Here is a 27,152-nt window from a genome sequence, read left to right on the forward strand (position 1 = left end):
CGCCCGCCCAGGATTTCAAACCGCGGCTTTATGGGACGAGCAGCAGTTCATCGCCGGCCTGGGGGTGCCCATCCCGGCGGTGCCCATCCCGGCGGTGCCCAACCCCGGGTGCCCATCCCGGGGGTGCCCATCCTGGCGGTGCCCATCGCGGGGGTGCCCATCCCGGGGGTGCAGCCGGTTCCCCGCGGAGCCGCGTGGCGGCAGCGCCCCCTGCTGGCCCTGGGCTCCGCTCCAACAGCCGGCGGGAGCGCGCCCGACGGGAGCGCGCCCCGCGGGCCCGGCCGCGCCACTCGAGGCCGCCAGGAAAAGTATTTCAAGTTATTTTCTTCTTCTTCTTTTTTTTTTTTTTTTATTTTTTTTTTTTACTGGGCTGAGTCGGGCTGGGAAATTTTTTTTCATTATCACCATAAAAACCGGGGATGAAATGAAACAAAACCTAAATTTTTTTACTTAACAGGAAACAAATATGAAACTGTAATGAATAAAACATTCAGTTTCTCAAATATTCCATTAAACACGTAATCCAATCCAGCCTTTACGCTTGAAGCATGACTTGTAGTCAACATGCTTCCTAGGGCACCGAGTTCTATAACACAACAATCAGTACGGGCTGTGATTTTAAAACATAGATGTTAAACTGGTTCTCCTGAGGTAATTTATTTGGTTAGATTCCTTTTGAGTTTGAAACGTTTCCGTAACGTCTGACAAAATATGGAAACATTCACAGATGAAAGGTTACATGCATTCCAGAAAAATTTCCACTGAAATCAAAAGGAACTCCTCTTGGGAATACTGTAAAAGTGCAAACTCTTCATTTATGCAATTTTAATATGGTGGAAATAAAAAGTCTAAGATATTAAATTTGTTTAAGAGCTTAGGAAGCAATTTAAAATGAAATAACATGCATATTGTTAATGAATAACTACAGTGAAAAGTGTGTAATTACTTGTTAATTAAATTCTCTCCTTGTTATTTCTGCAGTGCCTCAAAATGATGTTTTCTCTCTTTCTAACAAAATTTCCTGAAAAAAAAAATTAGGTGTAAAGGAGAAACTGTTAAATATTTCACAACTGTAAAAAGAAAAGAGTGAAACTACAGATTTTTTTTTTTTTTTAAATAGGGATTTCTATTCAGAAATAAACTGAACTTGAGGATGTTTTATAATTACATATCCTTCTGTTTATTGCCTTCAACTTCAGTCTGAACTAAATAACAACACAGTAAATTTGAGGCAGTGGGATGAACTATTTCTAGGTAAGTGCTAACAGAACCATTTTCCTTTACAGAAAAATAATTACAGTCTTCTGTGTGTGCCACCATCCCCTACTGTCCAATTTCTCTAAGATTCAACATCACCTTTCTTATCTGGCTATTTAGGACTTTTTCATTTTTCTGTTCACAAAGTATGAGCTTCTTCCATTTGCAGCTTTTCATTTATCTCCGCCTGCAAAGAAAATCAGCAGAAAAAGGTGGTTGTGATGGAGCTATCTCAGGCTGCACATTGTCTTTGTGGTTTTGACACGCCGTAGTGTGGTGGGACAGACATTATCCTACACACCTTCCTGTTTTGCAGACATAACGGTGTTTCAGCCTGTACATACGTGATAACACATTATCACATTGCCATGCATGGCCCCGACGTGCGGTGTGATGGCCATGAGCAGGAGGTGACCCAAGACGGCCACAGCTCTCGGAACCTGCTCTGGGGACAAGGGCTCATTCGCCTGGATTCTCCAACAGCCTTTGCCAATAAACACCAAAACAGAGAAATTGCCTTGGGGTTTGGTAGTTGCCACTGTTTGCCTTTGCTGCAGATGTTCGTTCGCTGGTGTAATACATTTTATTGAAACATTGCTGGGATTAGAAAGCATTACAGAAAATGAACAATAAAACCCCATATTTCTGTGATGTTGCTTGTCTTTATTAACTACAAACACAATTAGGAATGTGTATCTCATTCTGGAAATCCAGACTGCTGTATGCATTGAGTGTTTAATTAAGTATGTATCATTTGTGGGGAAGGTACAAGGGTTGTGATGTATTTTAGTGAAATCTTTGGCAATGATAATGTGTAGTAATCTTTAATTCTACAGCATTTGGAAATGTGGGATCACCGAAAAAAAAAGACCACAAATACTGGGGGTCTATGGGGAATTTATGTATATTTCTCAATATCAGCATTCATCACTGCAGCTCAGAGTTACATCCTTGATGGACTTCATGTAATTTTTAAGAAGTGAATGGATTCAGCCCAGAAAAACTTGCAGTACCTTGCCATTTTAGGAACTTTTTGGCTTGCCAGTCCTAGAAATCCCTACTCGTGCTATACCACCTATCTATCCATGGATAACCACAGCTAAAACACTTTCAGTGTTCTCAGCAGCTCAGATTAGCACCAAAACCTGGAACTTCTCTCTCAACTTTGTATTTTTGGAGGTGGTCTTCACCACATCCTCAATTATCAACAAATAAGTCCCTATTGCTTTACATTCTACATATATTTAAGCTGCTTTGCTGTGGGATCCTCCAGGCCAATCCTCTCCCAGCTGCCCTAGCTGCCTTTTCTTCCCCAGTTTTTTCATCCCTGCCTCTGATTTACCTTCTAGTGAAAATCAGCTCACTTCACTCTGGCTCCTGTCGTGATCACTGAGTGTCAGCACCGTGATTTCAGATTAAAAGTTATTTTCTAGACTCAACTAGATCAACAGCTGCCTTATGTTCCCTGGAGACATAATGCAAATTGTGAAATCACAGTTCACACATAACAACAAAATGGTATGAGTCTGACCATATACCTGGTAAAAATCTAATGATAAGACTATCTCAGAGGAAAAGAAACTGAGAAATTGGGTGGAAAAGATACAGTGGTGGAAGACTTTTAAAAAGTAAAAGCAAATAATTTTCTGTGTATATAACCAGAGCTGCAAAAGAAGGAAGAAAGGAAAAAAAAAGGCGTCTTTCTTATCTGTGCAGTTTCTGTCAAGAAAAAAAAGCCTTAGCACTGATACTAATGAAATCAAGGTCAAATGAAAACCAGGCATTTCAGTTTTTTCTATAGGTAGGGATAGGAATAAGACAACATAGGTCAGGTTCCCTTCTGTTTATGAAGACATGTTGAAATGGAATATTAAATGAAATAGATAGATCTAATGATAGCATCATTATTCTAATTTATATTTCCCATTCATACATAATCCATGTAAAACCATTTATCAATATCACACTATTTTCAGATAATATTAGATATTTAATAAACTGCTGCTTAGTCAACAGTGTCCAATATGCTGCATCTAAAGTTTAAGTCCCTAATGCCACCTGGTTGTTGCAAATAAGACCAAATTCCACCAGTTCCTTGGTGGAACTGACTTCTAGCTTGTTTGCATTCGATAATTTCATAAGCTTGAGGGAACAGTTTACAAAATAACAATGATCTACTCTGCTGGCTTTCCATATGTTTCAATTTACAGACCTCCCCGCAGAGAAGCTGATCACCCTACAACAAATTTAAGCCCGCTGACAAGAGCTTCCTTCCCTTTCATGAAGCCCATGGAAAGAACTCAAGAGTCCTGAGAGTCTGTAGGCCACATACCGAAATCTGACCTGCTCCATTAAGGCAGCTCTTGTATAGTTACGCACCTACCAAATGAAATCTAGAATTGGCATAGATGTGTTATTTCTTGCACAGACTGAAAGATGTGTAACATAGATACATCTAACAATTTATATTAAGCGCACATCACATATGCTCCATCACAGCAGCTGATCCTGAACACCCCCGAAAAAGAATTTTATCACTGACATCACTGAGAGCAGAATTTGGCCCATGTTTCTTAACACATAGTAATGCTGAGGATATATGTTGTTATATTACTGAACATTTTTTATCTCATCACATGTAAGCTGACTAAACTAGGAGTTATTTATAGAGGCTAATTCACATTTTTACAGCATATGGATGTGCTTTTTTGCCAGCTTTAGCATGAATACAGTTTATTATTCATTAAGGCTGAGCTAGCTAATTAACCATAGACAGAATTAGTGAATAGCTTTCTAGTAATAGTACCTCGAGGTTGCCAATAACTTCATTTGGGATTTCTTCACCCACTGCGGACTTCTGATCCTCATCAGTGACGCCAGCCACAGCGTCTGGCTCGCAGGACTCCACCTCGGAATGGGACTCTTCCAGGTCACCCTCTTCATCAGAGCCTTGCAGCAACCAGCCATGAGACATACGTGAGTTAGAGCATCCTCCTGCTCCCTAGAAGACAGAACAGCATCAGCCCAAAGCCAAGTGACACCACACCAAGCCTGCTTTCAAGAACTCCTGCTCAGACCGACTGTCAGCATCTCTCACTGCCCAGGCAGATCCTGGGGCTATGAAGTCACATGGGGAGAGAGCCCAGAGGTGTGCTCAAGTGTCCTCTGTGGACTGATTAATGCATTGAAAGCAGCTTCATTCGGTCTTCCAAGAGAATGCATGCCGCATTCTGGGAATAAATATCATTAGTGACCAGGCTCCAATTAGAATAAATAAGGTAGGAGACTCACAAAAAAAAAAAAAAAGAAACAAAACTCTATACCTTAGATTCTGCCTCTGTAGCTGTTAGTGATACTATGAATGATGAATAGATTTCCGAAGGTATTTCTTCTTCCAGCAGAGCAGGGAAGGGGGGAACTGCAGGTTGGGCAAGTTCAGTCATATACTGGCAGTATTAAAAAAAAAAAGAGAGAGAGAAAGTAATTCAGGTTTAATTATTGTGCAGAGCTTTATTGCAGATTTTTAAAAATGAAAACAAAATGGCTGGCAGACATAAACCAATACCTTTTTTGTTACTATCCAGGTGCTGAGAAGTGGAAAGCATACTGAAAATTATTATAGATCAGCTTTAATTTCTAGCTGCATCTCAAGGGGGCCTCTTTATAATACTTGGAAAGAACAGATGATTTTCATAATTTCGTAACACTACAGCTTCTTACTCATGTGGATAATTAAGTTTAGGAAATGCAGAGCTTAGGTAACATGCAGTCTTCTCAATGCAAATTTGTCACTTCTGATCAGGGATCCCGTTAAACTTTTTGAATTGAAGGGCCCAGCTGAGCACCAGGGTATTTATTCCCTCACAGGAGTCCGCTGGAGTAAAGTTTTAGTGACACTGCATCAAATAAGGCCATAAGAACTATAATTTAAGAATTGCTAATGGTCCAAACAGGGTGACAAAAATGAACAAGCAAGCAGCAGGGTATAATATACTACTACAACGATATGTTTGGGGCCTCTACAAAGGGCAGCGCCCACCGAGAATTCCAGGCAGATGTTCCAGGTCTGACTCAGCTGTTACAAACAGGATTTTGCTTGGATGCTGCAAATCAACCACATTAATTCACATCAGGGTAATTGCAGCTCCCATAAATTAATTCCTTCATACCTTTGAAATCATAGCAAGGTTAATATTTGGTTTGTTTAGTTACTTGCTACAGTTAAACGTGCTGAAAATATTAAAGGTTCTATACGTTTGCAAAAGTGAGAGCAAAAATGGAAAGTAAGGGACCTGGCCATTTCACTTCATTGCATTAAAAAAAAGTCTCTGTACTCCTAAAAAGCTTTATAGAAGTTACATTTGGACTCTGTCATTATCTTCAAGATTCCTTGTCATGCAAGAGCTCCCTAAAAAAGGCAGAGAGCATTAGCCCATGGTTATAAGGACCCAAAAGGCTGACAGAAAGATTTTCAGAATTTAAAGTGAGGGGAAAAACAGATTTTATAGACACATATTCCTGTATTACTTGTGACTCAAAATTTACAGCACTGTGCTGGTGCCTACAGATCACAAAAGGAATAGTCAGAAAGTTCTAGTTCTGCATTGAAATGAAAAAGCCTTACGTTGAGCTAAATGTTATTCCTTCTGAAACAAAAAGAAGCTTTGTTTTCAAATTCTACTTTTTTAAAACTAGAGCTCTCTTGATTTAGCAAATATTTCCATTTTCTCTCATGTCTTACCTTATATTTTCTTATTTAAAAATATTAGCTGAATTGGATGAGAATTCCCAATTACTTTCTGCTTCCTTAAAACAACATTTTTTGGCTAGTTAGTTAACTATTCACTCAAAATATTTTATTTAGATTAAATAATTATTTCATTAATTCCCTCCAGTCAAAATGTCAAAAAATGAAATAATGTGCAAAAAAACGAGACTAGATTTTTTAAATCAATTTTGGGCTGATCAAATATGTTTTTATAGCACGGATAATATTTTCAGAGGTTCTGTTTTAGAATAATATTTTTACTTCACTGCGTCCTTTTAAAGGGAGCCATTCTTTTACTCATCTGTTCCGCATCTAATAATAACCCTTGGATCATTAAGAAATAACTAAATTACAGCACAACTAGTCTCTTTAATGAGCCATAATAGTCTCAACATTCAGCCAAAAGTTTTTTTTTAAAGACTATGAAACTTCAATGTAGAATATCAAGTATTTTGTTCAGTAATAATAAGTTTATGAGCAGCACTACAGTTTACAGCCAAAATATAGTGACCTAAAAATGCCATTCTGCATTGCTCCTTCCTATACATTGTGTCCTTAACAAGTCCAGGGGAAAATTAGAATGAATGAATTGTGGTGAGAGCCCGAAGCCAACAAACGTATTTAAATGAATCCTTCTGATGCAATACTTTCCTTTAAAAAATACAATTAAGTCTTTGTATTTCCTTTGAACAAAACCTCATGTTTAATAGCACCAATGGGTCTGTAGTAAAATCTATTTAAAAACAGAGAAGGAGACACAGTAAGTTTCATACAGCTACAGTTAGCTTTAAAAAATGTTGCTAGTTTCTGAAGTCTGAGTAAATTTATGGTGAATTATTTCCACTGACCTACATTAAAAAATTCATCCTCCTTTTTTAATTCCTGAAGATTTGTCATTATGTGAGCATTATTCACTATGACAAAGATGTATTACTCAAAGTGTCCCCTTGAATCAATATAACTATCGAAATGTGAGAAAGAGTTTGGCAAGATGATAATGCCTTAAAATTAATAGGCGATATTTTCCTGCACATTGCAGTCTAATGGGTGCACTAGAATTCAAACACAAAGCAACCGTAAGGCAGTTGCACAAATTTAAAGGGCATCTCAGTGTCAGCGGCAGATAAAGGGATGCAGAGAAAGAGAGGGCATGAAGAAGTTAAATGCAAAATTCCCACTAATTCGTAGGTGTGGTGGGGTGCCGAAAGGCCACTTGAACCTGGGCAAGTCAGAGCAGGCTGGAGGCCACTCCAGCATCCAGCTGAGGTTGGTGCAGGAAATATCACCGAGCGTCACCTCTACGTCCCCACCCTGGTGGCATCCAGCGCCGGCACAGCACGGTGCCCACCACGCTCAGCCCCACGCCGCGGTGCTTCTCTGCAATGCTGTCTAATAAACATGTGCGTGAAGAGAGGGAAGTATAAGAAATGTCCTGTTGTTCCATACATCAACCCACACATCTTGCTGAGAGCTGGCAAATTACCTTTTTACAAATGTAGGCAGAGCAAAGACAATAAAATAGTATACAGGAAAATTCCTAAAACAGAATAATGGCAGGAAAGAAGACTGGTAAAGTGTTCTAGTAAACAAGTTCCATAGATGTGGTAGTTATTATAAAATTAGCTTTGCATAACTTACCAATATACAATTACATTTTCCCCCAGATGTTATCTGTTACTGAAATTAATTTTGCTTAAGTTACTATTATTGCAGATTTTATCCACGCTGTATTTTATTATTTAAGTTTCTGTGACATAAAACAAGCCCCGGCTGATAGCATTACTTTTAATAATATATGTAAGAGGTTTTAGTATTATACAAATGGCTGCTGGGTATATCTTAATAGTCACAGCACAGAACGTCTGCTCTCAAAATATTATGTAGATTAAAACTGGCTATTTACTTACACTCTAATTCAAGTCATTGGAAAGGTTTGCAGTATTTATGTATGTGATATGAAGGGAAACAATCTACTCTGGAAATAAATATCAGAGTTTGGAAATTAGCAAAGCTAAGGTCAAGGTCAGTTTGGATTTACTAACATAGTTGCTGAAAATTAGACTTTATAGTTTATGCTTACTTATTTCATAAATGAGAAAAGAGACTGAGGGGTTGGTGTATTTGCTCCTTTGATACAAGGTTTTTGTATCATAGAAACATTTTAAAACCACCTTTTCAGCTTAATATTATCTGAAATTCTGTACTCCTCTCCGCAGAGTCTTAACATAAATTCTGTGTAGCTAATCTTACCAAACATAGGGAAATCATTATTTATAAGGATTGGAAAAAATATCCCATGTTCAGCATGGGCCATTTCTAAAGCCTTGTTACATCTTTCAAAGCCATTTAATAGCCTTTCAATGGATAAGGGTTTGATTTTACATGAATGAGAGGTACATTTTTAAAAGGGTGTTCTTTGTGTGTTATTTTCTATATTCATATAATCTCCGTAGTTCCTAATTGTATGACATAGGACCCTATGCTACCAGAGACCTGCACAGACTTCTCTCTTGTATATATATGAGATTTGCTATGAAACAAAATATTTCATACAGGATTTACATTAGTTTGCCATTCATGTTAAGCATGCCCAGCTGCACACCTACAAATCTGCTGAATTTCAGTTGCTGGAATAAAAGGCATTTACAAGATACGGTTTGTTAGCTCCCTGTATTTCATGTGGTTGAATTTGAATGAATAACTAATGGACAAAGATGCGCTATCTCACACTGACTCAAATGAGCCTGCCTTTTTCCTTTTCCCCTCTTTAACCTGCCAGCACATGTAAACACAATAAATCCACCCTCCCACCTTCCGAGGCATCGCCCACCAGCGTCCTCACAGGTGAGGAGGTTACTGGGAGGCAGCCGATAGCTCTGCAAACACCTTTGCCATCCTATTTTGCAGCAATGCTGCACACAAGGTCCAAAGGACCGATGGATATTATGAAGTGCTCAAAAACTTAATCCAGATATATGATCTGTGCAGTGTGACTGAGGCAGCAGAGCTACCCTCTGAATGTTTTCACCCTACACATTTGCATTAATGTTTAAAGTAGAATGAAGGTCAATGAAAGACTAGACTTGGCCTCTGAAGTATGTTTCCCAGTTGCTGATGATGCACATGGAAATTCCGTATGCATGTTCCTGGGCAGGGGTTTTCAAACCGCTTTCCTTAAATGAGACAAAAGTTCAGTAAGTCAAAGGTATCCTTATCACAATTTTTCTTGCATTTCAGAATTCAAGTTAATATGCTTTAAAGAGAGTTTTCCATGTTTGTGATTGGAGATGTGGATCAACTTTGTTGACATTACATCACTAATTAATCTACTCCAAAATAGCATCTGAAGCAATTTGGTGCCTACATTGACAAAACAGGATCTACTCCTCCCCCCAGGAAGCTCTAAATCAGTTGGTGACATCTGGCCTCAAGGACATCAGAGTCATCTGAAATGTGGTAATTTATATTAATGAACATCAATATTAATTTTTAAATAAAAAGAATTTGCTACTGCCATTATGTTTACATAAGGAATATTATTTATAGCTCATGTTCCTCCTTTCCTACATTTTACCAATGAATTATTGTAAGGAAACACACTGTCACAGTTACAAATATTTTTCCTTGGACTTAAAGCTTTTACATATCCTCTTAATGTTTTCAGCAACTATATGAGGGCAACAACCAGGATTTTCTTGCTGCTCCAGGAACTGCTGCCAATTTTAATGCTCGACTGAGTAGAAAAGGGTGCTTCTACAAAAACAACCAAAGCCTTCCTCTCTAGAGATATCTAAATGCAGAATGCCCTTAATACCTAGATTCTGTAAGAATATCCTGACAAACCAGAAAAGAAATAATACTGATTTTATTGGGCTACAGTCATCTACTTCTGCTTTTACCAAGCTTCCAATTATTGCTGCCAATTCGCAGATTATTTGGAAAGAGAAAATAAAAGACATTAAAAAAACAATGCCCAGTTGGCTTTCATGTTGAGGACACATCACTAAATGATTCACCTTGGAATGGTCACTCTAAATTCACACTGTATTTAGCTTTGCCAAATCTCCTAGAGTTACGGGATTACAAGAGAATCTCAGCTTTCATTTAAAAATAAAGTTAGTGTCTAGTTCTTACGGTTGCAGAGGAAAGATTGAAAACATAAATCTTGAAAGCTCAAAAACTAGACTGCAAGCAAAAGGAACAAAACAAGCGATTTTTGGGGTTCTGTCTCACCATTTTAAATGCTTGAGTTTAAAAAAAACCCTTTAAAAACAATGCATACCCCACAAAAACAAAAGCACACTAAAAAAAACCCAAACAAAACTGCATAAGAACCTTGCCCACAGTAACCACCTAGCTGGGTCTACAAATATTACGAAAAGTAAGGGTTTTTTTTATTAATCACATGATCACATTAGAAAAGCATTAAAAAAAGGTTCTGTTAAACTCAATGCATGATAGGCAGTCTAATATTTTGATAGCATACACCTTATCAGGCCAGAGCTTTACATTTCCTTGTTGTACAATTCTTTTTCCAAATCATTTAATCAGGAAAGACCTGATAAGAATGCTGAAAACACTACGATAAAAACGTGAGAGCATACCTGGCCAGATGCATTTTGGTACCTCTTTCTGAGAGGACGCTTCATTCATTTTATGAAGACTTGCTACAGTCTCATACTATCAGAAAAACAATCTGCACAAGAGCATGAGCCTTTGGAAACCAAATGGCCAATAAGAATTAAATTGCCCTAAACCCCTTCTTGTAGTGAGCACAAAGAAGACTGGGAGACAGTCAGAGCAACCAGGATAAGTCAAGAACCCAATGGTTCCTTAATGCACCTGGACTACAGCAAGTACAGCCGGTTACCTCTCCCCTTAACTATACAGGGAAAAATCTGAAATAATCCTTTCTTTCCCTTCCTTTTCCCAAAGGATTGCTGTAGAAACTCAGTGGGATTTAACAGCACCACACCAGTTAGAGCAGGTGTGTCTGGGGAACAGTGTGTTGGCCCACCAGATTTCTCCTAGTTCAGCAAGCGGAGTCTTCAGGCTTTATCTAACCATGAGTACAATGTCTGGGAAGGCAAGACACCAAGAAGATTCCCCTGAAAACAGGAAAACTTTTGAAACAAAAAGGGTTCAAGAAGTGATTGGGAGCTCCTGCTGAGAAAGTCTGACAGCAGAAATTGTATCTTTTGCTGTTGACACACTAATGTGTAATCACTGCCCCAAGCTGGACAGAGGTGCCACCTCCTGCCTTTGACCCCGGCACTCGACCAGCTTCCCTTCCCACCCATCTCCCCCAAAACCTGCGTATTCCCCAGGCAGGGCTGGTCACACAACTGCCCTGTGCTCTGCATGTTCCTGCACCACCAGCTGGCAAAGGGACAAGCTCCCCTCAGTCACCAGGTGCATTAGATGTGAACAGCCTTGTCTGTATTGATTCACCCCCAGCTGATGCCACAGAAAAAACCTGCTCTAACATCTTAAAGGTTGGATTAAAAACAAAACAAAAAAACACCAGCGAGAAAGACCTAAATAATATTGATTCCGAGCTAAGCGGAAAAAAAAAAAAAATTGCTAACACAATTTAAAAACTACAATATAGATTTTTTAAAAATACACAACATTAGAAAACTTTTCAGGATATACAGTCACATAAAAAAGGAGAGCTTGTGTTCTTTGTTGCTAGACCTAAAAACAAAGTCTTTGCCTGAGTGTGTAAGTTTCTGTTAAAACAACAATTTGTCCTGTGGACTGTAAATTCAATTACTGTTATTATTGGAATCACATTTTGCTTTGGAAACAATCATGCAGAAAAACAACCAGTAACTTAGACATCTTAAAAACATCTCAAAGCAGGCATGGCTCTGAGAACAAATCAGTTAGGGTAATTCTTCCACAGTGAACTGCAATGTTTTTTTTAAATCTATTTCCATATTTTTAATTAACACCTAGTTCAAAAAAAAAAAAAAATCTTACTGTAGGTCATTTTAATCACAAATTGGAAAACAAATTTACTTTATCAGAAAATTGACTCGACACTATTTTAGAGACTTATTTTTCATGTTTTTATCATCAAAATTAAGTTATTAACATACATTTTCCAATTTGGAAATGCAGAAGTAAGCCAATTTTTGTCTCAAATTTCAGAGTTACAGTTTTCAGTCACCTCTCTATGTGAAACTAGCCTGTTTCAGCACCAGAATATTTGATCAGTACACACAAACCCCCTCAAAAACCTAAGATATCAGTACTTCTTTACAATTGCATTTCTATATAACTCAAATCTGCAGTATCCTCACCATAGCCTGTTAGTCAAAAGAAACCACCACATCCTTATATCACACTTGAATTTCATATCCCATTGTAAACAGGCTCTCCTTATTCCAGTACATGTTTGCAAATCTGTTTATACTGGATCTCTGTTAGTTTTAACTCTATCTTATAACACTGTCATTCACGCTAAATAAAAATGCAGTTGTGGATAGGGGCAGGGTTGGTCTGGTGAACGCAAGAGTTAAATGAAGCTTTGTCTCAGCAGAGCTTGGCTTGGTGGGTGATTTGAAATCTAATAAGTTTCCTCTTGGTGAACTGCCAAAGCCGACCACACCTTGGATGATGTGAGGTTGTTTTTGAGAAGGTAACATCCCTTTACAGATTATCTCCTCCCACTTCAGTTTGGAAGGTTTCTGAGGAGTCATTTCCATTTTTGTTGGGGCATGAAATGGTTTCTGGTGAAAAAAACACAATAAGTCTCATTCTGCTTTGACTTGTTAGGAAGTTCATGACAAACTGTATAATCAAATGTGGATATTTCAAAATTTTTTTAAACAAAGGATGAGAAGAAACAAGCGTCTCTACCAAATAATTTCTCCTAACAGAAAAAAAAAAAAACCAAACAAAGCAACAGACCAAACACCCCTCACTTAACTCCTTATCCCTTATAAACTCTAAGTTAAATTCACCTTTTAGAAAACTACCACACATACAAGTAACCAACAAAAATCTGACATTTGTTCACAGAAGGTTTCCACAATCACAGGGAATTTTAACACAAGTCAGGATCAAGAGCAAATGCCTCAAACGTTAAAGGGAAAATCTTGAGTCAGCTATAGAATAAGTGAATACGAAGGGTACTGGGTTGAATTGTACACTACTCCCCTTGTACACTCTCCTCCCCTTGCATTTTGTCTTCTTGAGAAATTCTGTTCTACAAGAACAGGCAAAGACAATGTGACCACAAAGCTTGCACACATTTTGCCTGATGAGGTAATGACAATGTGTCTGTGATGGTCAGCATTTGATGGAAAAAAAACAAAAACCAACCAACCAAAACCCAACAAAACAATGATGTCAAAGGGATTTATCTATTTATTCCTTTCAGTGGCACGTTTTCCCTGTCAGCTTTCCTAAATCGCAACTTCATAACTACCTAGACTGCTGGAGGTGGGTCCTATTCCCTTCCTTATCCACATCAGGCTGTTTACCTCCGATAATCCCTTGCTCCATCTAGACCAAATGTCACATATCCCAGGTCCTCCTGTCATATGATTCTTTATTTTGATTTTAACGTTTGGCAGAATGTGAAGCAACTCACCACTGCCACTGAGTCCGTGTTTTTGTGTTGGACAGAAATATTCACCAAAACACAGTCTTTCTCCAGCTGACACAATCCATACATGTACACATACATGCATAAATCTGTAATTGCTACTTCTTGTTTAAGCCTAGGACTAAAGAATCCAAACCAAAAAATGGCTTTTAAAGAAGGAATCAATACCAGGAGCTGAAAAAAAGACCCTACTAGAGAACCTAAAGAGAAAAGACCTAACTAAATATCACAGACCAATTTTCTGTATAGTCCCCCTGCACAACCTATCTTCACATTTATAGAACTGACTGGTTTAAGTGTTCTTTGCAGGTGTTCATTATATTATGTACACACCCTAATAAATCACACTGGATGCACCGTTCCATGTGGAAGAAATAGAGCTGATAGGAGATACCTTTGAAAAATTTGACCCCAAAACCAGAGACAAGTTATTTCTCCATGACAAGTAACTTAACAGATATATTTGTCTCTCAATGGTAAATTAGTCTCAAAGAAACATCCTCCACTGGGGAAGATCCTAAGGTGCTTTTATAATACAAGCAGTAGCCAATCTGAGCACTTTAACTGGATTTTACAGCCCTAATATTATTAAAATTGTAAACTCCAAATAATTATATTTCAGCCAGTGTTTTACTAGTTCTTTCCCTACCTTCGCTGATTTTAATTTTCTCACTTGTCAGCATCTCTTGGCAGCGAGAACAAGAAAGACCTCAAACCTTTGCTGATTGCTTTCCACACAATCTGATTTCTATAAATTAGAAGTTGCTTATGGGGAAGGAGACAGCAGTACCCTTTGATCAAGATACACATCTTGATCTCTTTTATCATTTTTTTTAAAAAAACAATAATATTACAACAACAAAAATCATCATACAAGCTTTTCGATCAAAGTGTGTCACTGTCTGCTTCCCAGTCAACATACGGCCAGGAAATTGGCCAGGTGCCCAGAAAGAGCAGGCAGCAGCTGGTGGGTTTGATTACCATCTGTAGATTCACGAATGTACCAAATAGTGTGTCTCCATCTAGTGGGTAACTGCATTTCAGAGGAAATTTGAAAACGGGTTAATGCCTACTTCCATGGATGGCAGAAGGAGCTTTGCCAGACTTCCCATCAGCAGAACTGGGCTCTAAAGCTGCGTCTCCTTGGGAATATAACTAACGCAAGGAAGGGACTGAAGCCATGCTGGTGGTTCCATTGCTGTGCTGGCACTTGCCCTTGAATTAATGTTTTCTCCAGAAACATTCATAGAATATCTGTTTCTTTGGTCTCCCAACAAACAAGCTCTTTCTAATACTGTGCAGCAACCTACAAGTCTTAATGGCCAAAACCTGAAAACATGAAAGAGAGGACAGGAAAAAGAAGGTGGGAGCGAGGATGCCATTAACGTCCAGAACTCCTGAAATAAACTGTAAGGAACAAGACGAATATGCCATGACAATGACTTCCTTTAAGAAGAATTAAACTGCAGCATATTAAAGAATTACCCCCCGACTACTTGATGGCAGGACATGCAAAATACTACATTAACTTTCTCCTGGCATTTCAGATAACACCCTTGACTGAACAGCAACAGGGGTATAACATGAGATTCACAAATTTGTTTTTGAGAAAAGTGCCAAGGAACATCCTTGGGACACAGATTTTTAGAATCCACGTGGTGACTCAAATAGAGAAACTGAGGCACAAGCCAGTGCTCTGACAGCTCTCTCATAACAGGTGCAGGACTAGAGCAAACAGTTATTAGAAGACAAATTCTACCACGTTCATTACACTACCCTCCCTTTAGTTGATTACCATCCTCTTTGACAACAGCTCTGCCAGCGATGTAGTGACTGGACAACTTTTACGCACAGCCGTCTAGCATGAAAACTGCATCCTAATGAAGAACTATCAGTAGAGCAAGATGAATAAAGAACAACAAGATCTTACTATTGATTTTTTCCATCCACATATGAACTAGACCTAAATCCACTTAGCCTGAGAAATCTGTTGAGATAACTCTCCAACACAGCATGATTGTGTTTCATTTAATGACATCTCCAGATGCACGGTAGGTTCTAAAATAGCTCTTCTTTTTCTGAATATCTTTTAATAAAGTTGTTAAAGGTGCATTTTGATTTGACACACCTAAACTGGTTACAGTAAAGAATTTTCTGCTTTTATCATATACTCCATTGCATTAGAAGTTTATTACTCTATAAATAACTAATTCAAAGGAACTTCAGTTTAACAGCACCTAATAGACACAATCACTTAAGGTAGCGTACTGGCAAATCCCAGCTTTAAATCAGAAGCTGATTTGTCTTCATGTATAAGAAAAAAATCAACTTATCAAACAAAAGCATTATTTTCAAGAAACTCAGGCATGAGCACTTAAAAATTAAGTCAATACATGCCAACAACTTTTGTGCTAATTCATTATACTGCTTGTTTGTGTAGGAAGGGGATGAGATTTGTATCAACCTAATCTAATTCCCCTTATTTCTACAAAAACTACAAGAATTAGAATTGAACGTGGTTCTCTCAATGATTTGCTGTGATAGAAGCTTTATTTTTCAGGTCAGCACTCTCTGTTTTTGATTGCTCAATGGCAGTGTCACAATGGCTAAAAAAAGAAGGCTCTGAAATGTTAGGAAATAGAAACTGCTGACTACCTGCTGAAGAAATAATGATTTATAATATATGAATAGGGGCAATAATTGGATAGCAGGCTGTACTCAAAAAAGCCTTAATTCACAGATCTGACATCAGAAAGTCATAATCCATCGATCTAGCATCAGAATGATGGATTATGACTTTTTAAGAACATGTAGACATGTCAGCTTCACGAGCATTCCGGGAATCGTAGTCCAAATTGTTTTACTGAGGTCATTTGAACAATTTCAGCTTTTTCCAATAAAGCTGATGCACTAGTATTTTGAAACGTAAAGTTCTGTTGGATCTATTTTTTAAAAACCCTAAAAATCCCCCAAACAAATATCATAGGTTGCCATAACTTGTGATTGAAGAACTATTTTTTTTTAAATTACTTCAAGTCTGTGTCCTTTTCTTACGGAGAAGAAAACATTTTAAAATTGTAATTGACTTTAATGTCAAAAAAGGCAGGTATTCAAATTTGGAGGTGAAAAAAGCAAGGTGCAAAGTGAGGGATTAATTCCCATGTTTTCTTTCAGGAAGAGCTCTGACATATACTATGCATTTTTCCCCCGGATTACTGCAAAAATATCTGATTTTTGACCTCTGACTCCTTTTTTTCAACCCTGATTGGGTTTTAAACTGTCACTGGTCAAAACCAAGTTATGATGTGAATTTAGATGGAATCTTTTATGAAAAGCAGTAATACTCTTGCAATGTGTGAATACCTAGAGGTTGAAATGTATTTTTTAATGTAGAAGCTTTTGTCATATTAACTCAGAAAGACATCTACCTTCTTCAACAAAACACTTGGAACTTCAGTTTCCTCATAAAAACAGACACGGGATAAGGTTATTGAATTAATAAAATCAGGAAAGTTCCAGAGATCCTTTCATTGAGCATCACCACTTATATACAAGTAAACCACAATTTCATTTATAAAATTCTATTACAGAACCTTCTAGTGGTATTTCCCCATTACAATTAAGTGAAGTCACCTATAAATTAACAACTGCTAAATTAGATTAATTCAATGGCTCAGACAGGTAGGAGTTCTTAAAAAAATGCTTTCTGCTCCAGACAAGTGTTGAGAATGAAAAGAAAATCCCACATTAAGCACAAAATAAGACTAAATATTTTCAATGTGTACACATATTAAAACCATAAAAAACTTGTGACTAAAACCTCTTCCAAAGGTACAAAAACTTTAAGTATACAAGTAACAAGGGCTAAAGGGCAAAAGAAACAAAGCAAACCAAGCCGGGATTGCATATGTCTATATTTTACCTGCAAACTCCTTTGAACTTCCCTGTGTCTCGAAGGCTGAGTTTCTCTTTCTCTGGTCTTTCTCACTTTATCCCTTTTACTCATCAAATGTTTTTAAGAGAGCTTATTAATAGATTAACTACTTCCGTGAAGCTTTTTTTTTGTTTGTTTTTCCTGTTGTGTCTGTTGATAACTAAAGCTACTATAGACAGGAGAAGTAGTCATAGGGCTCTTTTACAATGGTTCAAACAATTTATTGCACTAAAACCCATGTAGATTGAGCAAAGACATCCCAGGTACAGTCTCAGCCCAGGTTTCCAAACAGAAAGATAACAAGACAAAAGGAAGAGACAAGACAGCTGTGGAACAATACCCTTTAAAATCTTAATGGTTCATAGAACAAAAGGGAAAATAACGCACTTTTTACACCAGTAGACAGAAGCTATTTACTTCATTTTGACAAGTAAATATGAAATGGTTAATAAAGCTCCCTGCCATGTTACACACATTCCTTCCTCTAAACATACCTAATCTTAGAGGTCTCACATAAAGGGATCACATCACTGAAACCCAACTGCTTCTTTAAAAAAGCCTTCAACAACAATAACACTGCACAACTGATCAAAAGAGAGAGTACCTCATTCAATTAACTTCACTGGACAATTAACATTGGCAGGCTGTAATTACTCACTTAGAAGGCAGTCATGAGGACACCATGGCCAACAGTTTTCTGCTTGTGATTTATATGCTTGAGGTAATGAAAAGTGGTCGGGGTATCAGATCTGCATCTTCTTTCAAAGAGCCTATTGTGCAGTGCCCCAGCAGCATTCCACCAGGCTTGCTAGTACTTCATCATCAACCATCTTCTACCTGAACTTTCCTTAGATCCCTTCTGACCTAGTATTTACCCAGCTCCACTCAATTAAGGTTGTGACATCAAACGAGACCATGTAGTGTGGCTATGACTTTTCTAACCATCCCAGGCTGCAGAATGAACACAGACCTTAGGGCTGCAGGCAGGGGAAGGCAGGAGCCTGGTAAATTGGGTATCTCTGATCCCTCCTCTTTGTTGGACCTGTACATTAGTCCGACCTCTTTTCTTGTTATTAAACTGGTTGTGTCGTTTGCTTGTCTCCACTGACACCACAAACTCATTTTACGGTTGTTACGAAGCAGCAGTTAGATGTTCACTTTCTGTCTTTAATGATGTGTGCTTGAACCAATGACCTTGAAGCGAAAGGCTCCGTAGATCTTTAGCGTTCCCTCGATACTCCAGGCCCCTTTATTCATCTAGTTTATAAGCAAAACCTGTGTGCAAAAGGAATGCTTACTCACAATTACTATTATGATCTTTCTGCTGTGGCACTGCACTGCACTGAAAAATATGAATTATAAAGTGCATGGGTTAGTAAAACTTAAATCCAGCAAATGTTTAATATTAAGCTATTTAATCTTTATTCCAAAGTTTGGCAAATTTATTACAAAGCACTGAAATTGCACTTCAAGCCCTAAGGCTTGCAGTGTTGGAGCCTGCCTGATTAATGTAATTAAAAGAATAGCACAATGCAAAATTTATTAAAAATTAAATATATTTGGCCTTATTGTTTGCTTCCAACTGACAGCATGATTTCTGTCTAAAAATGTGCACTGCTTACTACCTGAGAAGTTGTTAAAGCACATCCCCTTTCTCCTGCTGTGCATATGATTAAAAAAGCAGAGGTTAAACACGGCAATAAAAAAAATTGGGAAATACTATTTTGGTCACAGTGGTGCTATGTTACCGTTTCTTATTTTTACAATAAGCAGCAGGTGCTGCTGAAGAGGTGGAAAGTCTCCGGACAGGAGGGCATCAAGCTGCAGAAGCCTAGGAAAATGCTTCCTCAGACAGAATCTTCCTCCCCACTGTGGTCACCAAGTGTCTTGTGTTGCAGCTTTTTATCTTAGAGGTCTGAGAGGCAGGTTTTATGTGACAGAAATCTAATTTTCTTCACTCCAAAATCACAGTAAAAAGGCTTATTTTTTTTCCTGCAAGTGTTCCCTGCACATCTCCATTTTCTCTTGCAACAATTCCTTTATTTTGCTTCAGCCAGTGTACTAATCAGCAGCTCCTCCCAGCACACGAGCTGGAAAATGAATGAAAAAATTAAAACAACTTGGCAAATGTACCTATATATACATATTTCATGTTAGCACAGTTATGCTTTAGAAATTATGGCAAGAGCAACAGAATGCTGCTGCTGTGATCATGGATAATCAAAGCAAATGAAAAAAAGACAGTGCTGAAATATTTTCAAAGGTATGAAAGTCTTTGCTGTTGTGTAATTTAAATTTACTTGCCATTACTTGAAACTTTTTTTTGGTCTGTGTGATTAGAATTTAAATGATCCCAAATTATATTAACAAATATAATTCCTGTTATATTGCAGAAATATTGCAGCAACCTTTTCTTTGTGTTGAAAATTAACTAGGCTCCTTAATCTACTACAGAAAATATAAAATAAAATTAGTTAAAATGTTTTAAATATAAAGTCTTACATGGGAATGATCACTAAGATGAACTAATACAGCACATTCTACTCTACTTATATGTACACACATATCATAAAGCTATAGCAGTATTTTATACAACTGTAAATATGGTATGTTTGCATTTTTGCAAGAATAATTTTGAAGTCAATGATTTTCAGGTTTGGGCCCAATTTTGCTACCATTACATATTGTAGTAATGTAGTGTCTATTTTAGATGCAATTCTAGTAGATCCCCTGACATTACTTGGGGTACAGTGCATTGAAGATACTAGAATTGGATTATAAATCCTAACTAGACACTCAAAATTTATATCTGATAACAGTAAAAGAAGGACAGACATTAAAATGGCCTTTGATACAACTGAATGACACTGAGCGGGGTTTAGTTTAACAGTCATGATACTTCTTTACTCTTCATCCATTCTTCCACAATTGATCTGGCAGAAAAATAAAAAGGAAAATAATAATAAAAAAATTCTATATATCTGCATAGGTTGGAGTTATTGACACTTATCTGATTAAGCAGATTAATTAAAATTGGTAGTACATTAAGTGCTAAGGAAGAAAACAAGTTGTCTTTTTAATTGTATTTCTTCACTACGAAGTGGAACAAGAACAATCCATGTTATAGTCTGCAAAGTGGTAAACGTGTTAAAATGGCAATTGAGCACAGAAAAACTTCAAATTCCCAATTCCCAGACAAAGCACTGTCCCTTTTTTAATATACCATGTCCTGTTGGCCATTTAAGGTACACTCTTTAAACTTTCCTGTTTCCTACATAAGCTTCCTTAGCACAGAATCCTACATTTTGTTCTAATGCATGGTTCACTGCTTATTAGTTTGTGTAAAGTTCCTGCTACTATTAAAGACAAAAAAAAATAAAAGTAATCCACAAGACAAGTTCTCATTTTATCTTGCACTTGTCAAATATTAAGATTCTTCTAGTCTGTCAGACTTCTAAGCTTGTCTAATGTCTGTCATTTGCATCTAAAATTAATAAAGTCTATCCATGCTGTACGATTTTTCAGTTGCTCTGATTCTGATCATACACAATAATTTGTAATTTAAATTCACACAAAATGTGCCAATGTAGCAATGTGTTTGCATTGTCAGGTTTAAAGGCTTGGCATTTATGACTTTGACACCAAAGCCCTGTTCTTTCTGCTCCTTACAAAGTTCCAGTAAAGCCTGGACTGACCAATTACTTCTGGTAACTTGATTATCTACCCTCTTTCTTTTATTATTTACCCACTTAACTGAGGACTGATCAGAACAAAGAGACAATTAAGTACACTGCAATAAAAACAGTATGAATAACAAGACTAGGAACTGAAGTCAAACCAGCAGTAGTTAGGAAACACGGAGATAAGACTAAAATCCTGTCTTCTCCTATTGTGTTTTGCTGTGCCAGGTTTGCAAAGAAAAGGATATTGTTTTTACACTCAGCAATTCAGAGACTTATATTTGCAAGCACAGCAAGGAGGGAGGAACGAAAGATAAAATCTCTGTCCTGGCAAAATGAGTAATATTTGGCTCCTTACTTCCATCTTGACAATTTCTTGATTCCTCAAACAAAATGTGATTATTAAACAGATACAAATGGTTTAGTACTGAATTACATACAAGCATGCATGCACCTGTAAATAGACTCAAGAGGTCATTCTCAAAATGGACAGAAACATAATGATGTTTTTGGAAATCCAGCAGAGTGTACCACAATGTACCACTGGTAGATCTTAAAAGAAAAAAGACAAAGAAAAAAGGAAAATAAGAAGTCAGCAACTTAGCCTCTAGCCCTCACTTTCTTTTAATCTGGGCCTGCAGGGACAACCATAATGCTAAAAATTGAAAATAGTCTCCTGGAACAAGCCTAAGTGAGGGTAAAATCTTTAAATACTTCATCTGAAATATGTTCATTACTGGTAATTTAATATTTCTCCAAATGTAAATCTTCGACCACATCCTAACTCTCAAAGAATACAAAAAGCTGGCAAAGTATTTTCCTTAGAACAAAAGAAAATAATGAAGAGTCTTAAATGTATAACAGACAGAGATGAAAATGATAAATGGGTGTCATGAATACAAAATTAATACTAAGAAAAACCCTGAGAGAATGCTAGGTAGATATTAAAAGTAGAATAAGCTATAAGGAACACTCCTATCACTCCTGTGTTTTATTAAACAAGAGTAATACATGGAATCTACACACATTGTCAATGGTTACATGTATTGTAAATCTATTCACAACACATAACATTCAGCAAATCTAAAGATATAGACCTGAATTACAGCCCACTAGTGCCTGGAACTTGCTAAGAGCCTGGCTCAATCCAGAATCCAAAACGTCTCAACCATGGGATGTTTTCACAACTCCAAGACCATATTTGCATGGCCTAGCCATAAATGAAGCACACAACATTCATCTTTATCACTTAGAATCTATGCCACTTCCTTAGACTGTATTGACAAGGCAAATTTGATATGCACAAAATAAAGTACAGAGCAATTGCACAGAAGATATTCTTGTGTAGTTATTTAAATAGAACAAAGAGACAACAAAACTTTCACCAAGCACATGAATTCTAACACTAAGAACATAGAGCAATACATGTCTTAGCATGTAATTAATGCAAAATGTTTCATGCTGTGAGAGCAGTAACAATATTTTCTGCAACACATTTTTACAATATTGATGGATTCTTATAGAGCCAACAAAGGAGACCACTCACCATGAAAAGTGGAGAGCACAGTACTAATGTATTTCAGCTGAAAACATCCATGTTTGCTTAGGTTTTACCCTGGACAAAGCATCATCTGCAGTGCAACTCGGCAGAACCTATGCAGGCTCTGGCATAGGCATTGCAGTCTGAGACAAAGACAATTTTGAGAGTGAAATCAGTCTGGAGAAAAAAATAAGGCAAATAAAGTTCATACAAATACCACCTTAGTGTCTTAAGATCAGCCAAAGATTCTGCCCACTCTTACAATTAAGGACAAGTAAACATTAGATATAAACAATTAAGCATTCTTCCTCAACTGTTTAAGTTGGTCAAGAGGAGACTCAGGATGAATTCACTCCAAATTTTCAACACTGTAACATGAAGCCAAACCATAAAACACTTCAAATAATAGTCTTAATCATTAAATACTCTAAGACACTAACTACTGTCTCTTCAAGCCCAGCTTGAAGAGACGCAATACAGTCCATCTATTTGATGTTGTTTTTTTCTGAGTGCAACAGCGGGAAATACATAATGAGATCTTAGCTTCTGTAAGCAATGCAGTGGATTGGAGAGAGACTCCCAAAGCGCAAGGTTAGTTAAGGTGGATGAAAGCTCCAGGTAGGAACCTATTTGCTAAAACACAGGCAGAAGAGAGAGCGAAGCTCAGTGGGCTGGAGCTGGTGGGACCTGGTCATCAGCCCACGCTGATTGGAAGGATAAAATGTCCTTCTCTGCTCTGCCTCTGGCAAGCTGTCGATGACTCCTGCTTCGGGATCAAATGGGGAATTAAATAGTATAGGAACTTGGTCATGGTCCCTTTCTTTCCTGTCTGCACGTGGGCTTCCTCAGCTGCTTCTCTTTAGGTGCTCACCAGGCCCAGGGAAAGGAGGATGTGTAGAGCACACTTAGCCTAAGAAGATGACTCTCCTTCCAGCACCATTTGGTAGCTTCTTCCCATATTTCTGGTGCTTCATAATATTGTTGCAGTGCATTCAGAGTCTCATGAAAGCATTATGCTTTGGATAAAGTCCATCTCTTTGCTAAATGTTTTCCTCATTTAAGCCCTAATAAAAACATTGTAAATGATTAAGCTGAACCTAAATGGTGTTGAACTCTTCCAAAAGTCTAGCAAGCTACAAAGAACAAATAATACAAACACAGAAGAAAACAGTTGTTTTGTTAATAATCTATTTACACAGCTGGGATCTTAGGAATTTTACCCATCAGTATATTTAATAAGCAAGGCAAATTAATGTGAAGAACTGCCATTCCCTAAGTGAAAAAAACCACCAGTAAAATTACAAGAAGGCTCCCGCAGTCTGTCTTTCTCCTCTCCATTCCAGATCGACGTGCACAGCTCCCTTGTAGCCATGAAGCACAAAGTAACTGGAGAGGATTCTTCACAGACAGATGTAATTTATAACAAAGACAGGAAAAAGCAACCCGAACTCAGAGCTTGCTGCCCTTCCTATAAAGTTCATCTCCTTACCAAGAAAAAGCAGAGAATAATTTGTTTGGTTTCTGTACTCAACTCCTTTTTCTTTTATTGTGAAAAGTTTCCATTGTCCTTTTATGTTTTGATTATTGAGTAAGTTTAAAGACTTGCCAAATAGCCCTAGATTGTTAACAGACCACCACTATTTAACTTTGAATGCTTTAACAAAATAAAGGCACTGTTCACATTAATATTCTATGCCCTCATTTTATTTATTATCTTTTCTTTGAAATTTAAACAATTTTCCTAGCTAAGGTTTATTACATGTAAGCCTAAGTAGCAATATAAGTTACCTCGCATACCAACCAGACATCCTATAAAACTCAGCTTTCTAATTGGTAACACCACATTTTGCTGAGCTTAGCATATTTATAGGAAATCAAAATAATGTTTTATGAATTAAATATTCAAATACATCAGATTCAATGTTCAGTAAAACTACTTTATGATGTATCTTATGACAAGTTGTAAAATCCAAGGTGAAATTAGAAAAATATACAAATGTTCTGGTGCATTTTAAAAAGGGACTTTAAAGGATTGCAAAACTTATCTAGTATTTAAACTTCAAATACATTTTTCCTCACAACACCAACTAAATGGATAAAAATTTATAAAATCGTATATTGATTATAAAACTTCACAGTAAAGAAATGACATGCTGTTTATACATATGTCAACATGTTATGCATAACATAAGGCACAAGATGTATGAATTCGATACATAAATATTCACCCATGGGGATATATTCCCATGAAATATCACATCACTTGTCCATTCCACAGATACTTTTATAAATACTGTTTAATCTTTAAAATGATGAAAAGCTACAGACAGAGGTAGGGGGCACAAAATAGTTCACGGATCTCTGTCTGCTAATTAACAAAAATGATGCTGAAAATTATGGAAATACACCAACTGCTCTGGCAAACCAGTCTCCTGTAAGTCTCACTGGACTAGCAAGGACCCAAGTGGTATCTGCTAGCAAACAACTGAAAAAACAAAAAAAAAGAGCTAAATGTGAACCAGCAAAATATAAATGAAACACAGTGCTTTCTTGAATAGCACCTTGACCCATGCTATGTTACATGGAAGTATTTAACAAAAAATAGTATTGTTCTGCAGTGGACATACCAGGATAATTTGAATAAAATATATCTCTTTTATTTTTTGTCAGATTCCTTACAAATGTTATTCTTTGAACTACCTAAAAAATTAGGATGGAGTTGGCAAATTACTTTCTATCAACATGCCAGCAGCCGCCTATCTGGTTCTCACCAGCCTACTTACAAAGTTGACACAGTTTGCCATGCTGGCTGACCTAGCAATTTGCTTTCCAGATTCCTGGCTCCCCAAAAACATGTCTTATGAACAGCTAGGGGCAGATCGCAGATCCCAGAATCACGTGGACCTTGCTCCAGCAGAGCCAAGTACTCTGTATGGTGCCAGGATGGGGCTTGGGCTCCAAAACCATCTTCAAGAGGTCTGCTTTAGAGTGAAGGAGTTTAAACAGAGACATGTAAGCAGAGCAATTCTGTTAAAAAGTTCATTTATTCTTTTAAACTGGAATTAAATTGAACTACAAAAATCTCAGAATCTTCTATGAAAAAAAAATAATTACTGATCTTTGCTCAGCTCCAATTATTTGGCTTTATGCTGGTCAAGCGAAACAAGAACTTCCAAAGGGCATCAAAAGAGTAAGCTATTCAGGAATACTAGAAAAAAAAACCCCAAAATTTATATACTAGTAGTCTACCTTCAGGTACTCTGCTTAATGGCTTTAAAATTTCCCCAAGTCAATAAATTTCTGCCAATCTCATTGTGTTCCATTAAAATGTAAGGGTGGGTTGGACTAGATGATCTCCAGAGGTCTCTTCAAACCCCAACCATTCTGTGATTCTGTGAAAATTTACGTACTGATTGATAAATATTTTAAAACATGTGCAATAGTTTCCTGATACAGCGCTTAGTCATTTGGATCTTACAACATTCAGATGAATAGCAGAAATATTCTGCCATTAATATCCAGTCTGTCCTTCCAGTCAAAGCCCACCATTTCTAGCTGACTTGCATTCCAGCAAATAAATAAACCATTACTCCTGTTAACAGAACTATGTATGTTTACATACACACACACGCATACAGAAATCAAGCCACTTTCTAAATAAATAATTAAAAACTCAGAGAACACATCTGTGTATATATTAATTCCTGCACAGTTCCAGAAACGTTTTATTGCCAACAGTTCAATTTCTTTTCCTCTCTCTGTTATTTAACATCAAGCAGTCAAAAAATGTGATGCTTTGTCAACTGTACAAATGAAATAAAAAGTTCCAATGAGCTTCAAAATATTTTTTGCTCTGCTGTCTTTAGCTTTTCATCCTCCAGGGTGCTGAGCAATGTGACCTCAGTCACTTCGCAGTTTAACTCTGTGTATGTGAGTCAGTCCATTGAAATAAAGGTTCCCAAGTGCTTAAAAGGAGGCACTTGTTTAAACGCTGGCTGGGTCAGAACCACGGTGCTCAGCATACTGAAGGCATAGCCTATGTCAGCTATTTGGCATTTTTCCTGCCTGAATTTTTACTTTCATGACTTCACGCACGTTACTGAATGAAAAAGAAGGTTTGTTTTGTATTTGATGTTTCTTAAGAAAAGAATTTAAAAAATATTTTGCCAATCATTCTCTAAAGCAAGATTTGTAAAAGTACTCAACACTGGCTTATGAATTCCACTAACTCTCTGGAGCTCTCACTGGCTTTCAGGGCAGCACAGTTCAGCTATTAATACCAAAATTCAGTCATGTTAAAATTGCCGTGGAAGACCGTAAGCATGTGACCTATACAAAAAAAACTGCTAAAGGTC

General features: G+C 37.3%; 1 protein-coding gene across 1 annotated transcript in view; it reads right to left on the reverse strand.

Annotated features, from left to right (window-relative positions):
* Positions 1 to 1,396: 1,396 nt before the first annotated feature.
* Positions 1,397 to 27,152, reverse strand: part of CABCOCO1 (ciliary associated calcium binding coiled-coil 1) — a gene marked incomplete at both ends in the record, with an annotated part of 49,552 nt that continues 23,796 nt past the window's right edge. Inside the window, 3 exons of the mRNA XM_080347722.1 lie at positions 1,397 to 1,444; positions 4,064 to 4,258; positions 4,581 to 4,703. Of these exons, the coding sequence (XP_080203848.1) occupies positions 1,397 to 1,444; positions 4,064 to 4,258; positions 4,581 to 4,703 (366 nt within the window). The remainder of the gene's footprint in view (positions 1,445 to 4,063; positions 4,259 to 4,580; positions 4,704 to 27,152) is intronic.

Source organism: Nesoenas mayeri (genome assembly GCF_963082525.1).
Source record: "Nesoenas mayeri genome assembly, chromosome: 7".
Classification (NCBI taxonomy): domain Eukaryota; kingdom Metazoa; phylum Chordata; class Aves; order Columbiformes; family Columbidae; genus Nesoenas; species Nesoenas mayeri.